The 6,670-nt window shown below is 43.3% G+C and overlaps 1 protein-coding gene across 4 annotated transcripts; it reads left to right on the top strand.

The window, feature by feature from the left end:
* On the top strand, nt 1–6,198 carry LOC123093622 (protein FAR1-RELATED SEQUENCE 5). Of its 4 annotated transcripts, none has more exons than XM_044515620.1 (8): nt 1–413; nt 1,378–2,326; nt 2,508–2,882; nt 3,369–3,859; nt 3,964–4,346; nt 4,433–4,890; nt 4,977–5,235; nt 5,324–6,198. In XM_044515620.1, the coding sequence occupies exons 2-8, from the start codon at nt 2,261–2,263 to the stop codon at nt 6,010–6,012; spliced, it is 2,721 nt and encodes a 906-aa protein (XP_044371555.1). In that variant the 5' UTR covers nt 1–413; nt 1,378–2,260; the 3' UTR covers nt 6,013–6,198. The 4 variants fall into 4 exon arrangements, with proteins under 4 accessions (XP_044371555.1, XP_044371556.1, XP_044371554.1 ...); XM_044515621.1 differs by having other exon boundaries at nt 1–1,640; nt 1,722–2,326; XM_044515619.1 differs by having other exon boundaries at nt 1–1,951; nt 2,066–2,326.
* The last annotated feature ends 472 nt before the right edge of the window (nt 6,199–6,670 follow it).

Here is a 6,670-nt window from a genome sequence, read left to right as displayed (position 1 = left end):
CCACCCAGACGTCTCGTCTCTCGTTCAACTCCCATCCCGGATCTCGCATCTCTCTCACCCACGACACGGGATCCCACCTCCTCGTGGCGCAGTCCATGCCCGCCCCATCGGAAAATCGCCTCCGTCTCCGCCTAGCCGTCGATGTCCTACTTATCTTTTCTTTCGTCGGAAAGGCCATAAGGGAGGATCTGTTTTTCTGGGCGGCCATGAGCTCCATCCCCAGATCGGTGGCGCACCACACCCCTGAAGAATGGGTATGTATCCAATTTTTATCTGGAGTTATTGGGCTTGCTGCTGCTAGCTCTTCCACGCTCTTGGCACATAGCCATGCGGTGGTGAGCGACAGTAGCAACGTTGAGTTTTGGGGGCCGTCGGCGTCGTGGAACTCGGTGTGGCTGAAGGTACTCTATCAGGTAATCGGGTGGATCACCTTCTTTCCTGGTCCTTCATCTTCTACCTGTAGGTTGTCCTCTACTACAAGAGCAAGAGGTGCTCCTTCTATCCCTTTCCTTTGTCCTTGGCTATAGTCTATTTGGGCTAGATTTGTTTGACCAGCTGTTCGTCTGTTCCTCAGCCTGCGGTTCTGAGGATTCACTTAATCTGCTCACAAAACAGACTTTGCTTCCTTTGTCATATATGTGTCTTGATTTTGGAAGAAAAAAAAACAACCTTGAGAAATTTGTCTGGTACCATGTCAAATGTCTAGAAAATGCAGTTTTCTTTGAGCTGACGATGAACCGTGTCTTCAGGCAGATGCAAATTCTAGGAAATTGCCTCGATTGCTTTGCTCCTATGGCAAGATAGTGGCCCTGTTTATTGGAGGGTGTCATGTATGCAAAGTACAGGCAAAGAAACAAAACAAAAAGCAGTTACCAGTTAGCACCGAGTAGAACGAACCTTTTCCTTGTGGTGCTTATAAACTACTCCATCCGATCCAAACAGAAGTGTCGTGGTTTTTTTGGGTTGGAGGGAGTATTTAATGTACGCTTTGTTGTCCATCTATTATTATTGTTGTATAACGATTCTTGCTGGTATGGCTAAATAAAAATCACGACCAAGAAGAAGAGACAAGGTATAAGAATAAGCCATTACGATATCCGGATCAGATCGAAATCAGGGAAATCGTCATGAAACCAGAGATACAGTAAAAAAAGGTTTTTAAGTAGTAAATTAAGGGTTTTGGTGCTTTGCACAACTGCATGAAAAATGAGAGTATAAATTTTGGACCTGTCAAGATTTGTAATTGTGGCAGTATGGTCTGATTGTGTTTATTTTAGTAACCAGCTCATCCTCCATGACATTGCTCTTCATAGGTATTGCTTTTCCTTGCCCATTCCTATAAGGCTATAACTAATTAAGCTTCATCTTAAAAAATAGGTTTATCATTCCACCCTTAAGAAAGAGGTTATGCACAGAGAAGTGACCTTCAAGTGTGAAGCCAGATGCAAAAACAACACATGTTGATGCAATTGTTCCACACCCTCTTAATTCTTTTCCTATCTGACCAAATGGTATCTACTCTTTGTCCAGATGTTGCAAAAAGGAATGAATTATTGAATGTTTGCTGCTCCAGAGTATGCTAGATTGTGGTTTTTTTAGCAAAACTGATAATTTGTGTAAATTTGGAATTTTATATGATGGTAAGAACTTTCTTTGTGCATGATTGTTGATAAATTATTTTATTTGAGATTTGTTAAGCTGGATTTAGGTAGCGCTTGCAGGCTAGCGTACCATTCCATCGCATCAAGATAATATATATATTGTGGATAATGGGGTCGCGCTATTCGTCACCCTGGGTGAGGAATTCTTATTCCTCATCCCAGCCATCCTAGACGTCCGACCAACAGCGTCGCTGGGCACTAGCCAAAGCAGAAGTAAATTTATGGCAAGCAAAGAGAACCCAACCATCCGCACGCACATGCGTGCGATGCAATTTTTCTTTTTGTGTGAGGTAAACTTACGGCACTAGACCGTTCTTGATGTGTGATTTCATCCCATCCGTAAGAGCCAACGTAAGATTATGGTTTGACTCCCCGTCATTACTGTGCCACATATCGCGGATCAGTATATATGGAAAAAAAAATCTTCCCGTCGACTCTCCCAGCTGGGATCTGTCCATCCTCTGTCTCCCCGACCCCGTCGCCGCTAGCCTGTCCGATGCGAGGGAGCGCTGCCATGGGAGAGCCGGCCCCAGTGAGGATTCAGATCGGCGGGCCGAGGAGTCGCCGGGGCGGGCGGCGGGAGAGCTCATCCGGGCGAGATGGAGCCACCATCCCGGCAGGGAGGCGCGTCGACGGGAGCACGGTGTCCACCCGTCATGGCCGAGGTATGGGTGCTCACTCTGGCATATCCCCTGTTCGTAACGGCAAGAAGTTTGTGGGGTTGGGAATTTCGTTGGGGATAATTTTAATTTGAAGTAATTTTTCTCTGTAATTGCATCCCCATCGAGTGTTGACTGATTTTATCCCCATTCGTAAGACTGTCCCATAAACTTACCATCCTGCCAGATTCCATATTGCGGTTTCAAACTTCGGGCCCCAAGACGTGGGACTGGCATTGTTTCTTTTCTCAGGGACGCGAGAGGAGAGATGCACCCGGCGGTTTCCCTCATGGACTCGCCGGATTTCCACCGGCGAGAATCCGAGGACAATGAGACTTGTCCGAGAAGGTTTGCTGCTGCTGATGGTGCGCCTCCTCCAGCAATTTTCTCGACGCCAGAACATGGCGTTGGAACTTCGGCAGGCAGTGGTTCAGAATTTCCCATAGCCGATGATAACTCATTGGTGTGTCATCCGGCGATGCACTCATCCATATTGATGCCGCCGTGTACTGTTGAACCAAGGGAGATGATGACACCGGATGCCAGCGCAAGATACATACACGTAAGTTCTCTCTCAAACAAGTGATTATGTATTCTTCTGTACCATCCCACGTTGTTGTAACATTGACCGTAGATGGAAAGGTAGAGTTGAAGATGCGTATGTATGAAATTGTCTGCAATGATCAGTTATTTGATGAACGCACGTGAACAGTGGAATATGCCCAGTATTATCTTTTAACTTCTGTATATGAAAGAACTAGATAGCATATCATGATTCAGTTTTGACCAAAGCGTTTTCCAGTCATATGATTCAGTTTTAAACATTAGAAGGATGTGGTCCATTGTAATGTTTGGTAGCACAGTAATCTGATTTGCTTTCTGGAACTGTTGGGACTGAATAATACGAACAACCAAAGCTTGTCCAAATCAGTAGATGCGAGAAATGCCAATTGTTATGCTTCTTCATTACAAATATAGATCTATGAATGGTCATTGAGATGAACAACAAATAGTGTCTAATGTATTTGTGAAACGATCATGATGGCAGGGTGAGCAAGTCCGCGAAGATTTTGTGCCAAAGAGAAATATGGGTTTCGTCACCGAGGAGGAAGGGTATGACTTTTATCTACAATATGCAAGAGAAGCTGGTTTTGGTATTACGAAGCTCAAGAGGAAGCCGATGTCGCGTCTATATGCATGCTCCCGACAAGGTACTTCGACATTTTACAAGCCCGGGGAGGAACGGAAACGTGCAAAGATGTCAAAGAGAGTTAACTGTAAGGCAGCGGTTAAGATGAAGAAAAAAGGGAAAGAATGGATATATGAGAAAGTACTATTGGAGCACAATCATACCCTAAATCCTGAGCCATGGGAGTTGAAGCACATGCATTCACACAAGAACAAAGACCCTGCTATCATGGAATTCCTTGATGATCTGCAGATGTGCGACGTCTCTCCTAATGCCACCATGAATGTGTTGACCAAGATGCATGGCAACCGTGAGAACATGCCATGGAGTGAACGTGACTTGCAAAATAGGTAATTGTATCACTTTTCACTGTACGATGCAGCTGTCCTTAGAGTAAAGTCCGTTTGATTGTAACATATTTGCTGCTGCTTCCATGTGTGAATATGAATTTCAGAAAAGCTGAAAATGTGCGTAAGGAGCGAGCGGATGATGTAAAAAAACTAAAGGCTTTCTTCAACGAGTGCAGAGCACAGAATAGTAAGTTTTATTATGACATAGAACATGACTCCGAGGGTGCTCCAAAGAATATATTTTGGAGTCATGCTAGCTGCCAGGCTAACTATGCTGAGTTTGGTGATGTGGTTACTTTTGATACAACATATAAGTGCAATTTTTACAATAAGCCATTAGCAATGTTTGTTGGGAGCAACCACCATTTGCAGAATGTCATTTTTGGTTTTGCACTCCTCGGTGATGAGAAGGAGGAAACATTTGATTGGGTTTTTCGCACTTTCAAAATGTGCATGGAAAACAAAGAACCTCATTGCATACTTACAGGTATACTTGGCCTTTTAGTTGTTATGTACGTGCCAACTGGAACAAGTCGGTAGAACTTGTTAAATTACTAACATCATCTCTTGTAGATCAAGACCAAGCAATGGCAAATGCTCTTCCGGGAGTGTTTCCAAACACTATTCATAGGCTATGCAGATGGCATGTTTTGCATGGTCACAAAGACAGCTTGAAGGTGTTGTATAACTTGTATGATGGTTTGAAAGAGAAGTTGTTGACAATAATAAATCATCCCCTCACCCCCATGGAGTTTGAGAAGGCATGGATGGAGATGGTGAATGAATATGGACTCGAGTCAGATCCTACAATTGGCAGTTTGTATGATCTGCGTACAAGATGGATCGCCGCATACTTTAAGGATGTTTATTGTGGGAAAATGACATCTACGCAACGCAGTGAGAGCACAAACAGAATTGCGAAAAGAAACCACATTGACCCTACGACACCTCTGCACGTGTTTGCAAGAAAAATGTTTCAGGTTTTGCAAGGGAGAAAAGAAGCAGAAGCCCGAGAGACCATGGAATCTCAGGTATGACGTCTCATATGGCAGCATCTTATAGTACGACTCATGCATCAATAAAAAAGGAAATCTTTGACACATCTTTGCTGATGCAGGCCCGGCCAAAAACAGTAACAAATTACCCTCTGGAACATCAGTTGAGCAGAATCTATACCCGTGCAGTATTCAGGAAATACAAAGAAGCATATGTTTATGGAACCTCTTTTCTTACAAAGAAAGTTGGCGCTGGTCGTTTCCTTGTGGTGTACGGTAGAGAAGGGCCGACTTTTTCGTGGTCCCAACATGAGTTCAAAGTGGTTTGTGATGAAGAGAAAGAAGAATACAAGTGTGAGTGCAAGCAGTGGGAGCACACAGGTTAGTAGAGTTTGGTTTGTCGTTTTTTTCAGCGGCAAAGATTATGATGAGAATGAACATTAATTTTTGTATGTGTGACATTGCACAGGACTGCTATGCCCACACCTTATTATAGTGATGACAAATGAGCAGATTCAGAAACTTCCAAGCAAATATGTGTATAGAAGGTACACAAGGAATGCAAAGATTGACCCACCATATGACAGGAATGACACTCTCCAGGTTGGAGCCGATGGGACATCAAATAGTGGAAAGCACTTAAATATGCTCAGACTGGCTTATGCCTGTGTTAGAGCGGGGGACAGATCAACAGTTGGATATGAAAGAGTCATTCATGTGATGACAGAACTTAGGGATCAGGTTGAGGCACTTCCTCCTGATGTCATGCCTGTGTTTGATTATGGAGGTTGCAGTGATCCAGCTGGCCGTGAGCTAGATAATTTTAAAGCACCACCGATTGCAAAAACAAAGGGTTGTAGATCAGAAGAAGGGCGTAGGATCGGCGCACCCGGGCCAAAGAAGTGCACAAGAAGATGCAGCAATTGCGGCCTTATGGCAGGTCACAATAGGGCGTCATGCGAAGAACGAACAGAAAGCTTCGCAGTTGGTGGCAGCAGAGCAGCCCAGGGGAGGGGCAGGGGCAGGGGTAGGGGTAGGGGCAGGGGTAGGGGTAGGGGAAGGGGAACGACAACTCGCCGCCGTTTGATACATGATGAGGTGGACGAAGATGAAGACTTAGATTATCAGGAAGAAGATGATCTGCTAGGTGATGAATAATCTTGCGGAAAAGATGGTAGCAATTATTCCAGTTTGGTGACTTGTAAATAACTCGATTGTGAAACTATGTTGTGTCAGTCATTACAACTAGTTTATTTCTAGTACTCTGAGAGATAATTGAAAGCATTATGTGTAGAATCAGTGTTCAGAAATTATTTCATATTTGACGTGGTTGCTGGTGGGGAACATTTTAGAATTGATGTTATGTTTTCTATTTGTCAAGTCCATTTTCAATATTGAACTATCTGTTGTAACATATCGAGCTGAAATTAAACCTTATCTGAAAAATATCCCTGATAACTGGTAGGAACATTTATGCATTACTATAATTTTTGATAGTATTCTATTTAGTACAAATCATAAACTCAAATATGAACATCAAAGTGGAAAATTATATTATTTGCAAACCCATATGTCAGAATAATCTCTATTTTTCACTCGTAAAAAATGGGAACATTTTGTAATTAACGGTTATGTGAACAAATATTTAGATTATAGCCATGACATATATTTTTGATCGGAGGGGGTACTAAATTGGGAGGAAATCACAGACAATCCTGACAAGTTTGTGGTCCGAACTTATAATATGACAAAAATGGTGGAATGCGTGAAGTGTGGCTGCAGTAGTGGAACACACAAAAGTGACTTTGTACTCATT

The sequence above is a fragment of the Triticum aestivum genome, chromosome 4B (assembly GCF_018294505.1).
Source record: "Triticum aestivum cultivar Chinese Spring chromosome 4B, IWGSC CS RefSeq v2.1, whole genome shotgun sequence".
Lineage (NCBI taxonomy): Eukaryota > Viridiplantae > Streptophyta > Magnoliopsida > Poales > Poaceae > Triticum > Triticum aestivum.
The sequence above is the reverse complement of the archived record's forward strand: the minus strand, read 5'-3'. Positions and strand labels throughout refer to the sequence as shown.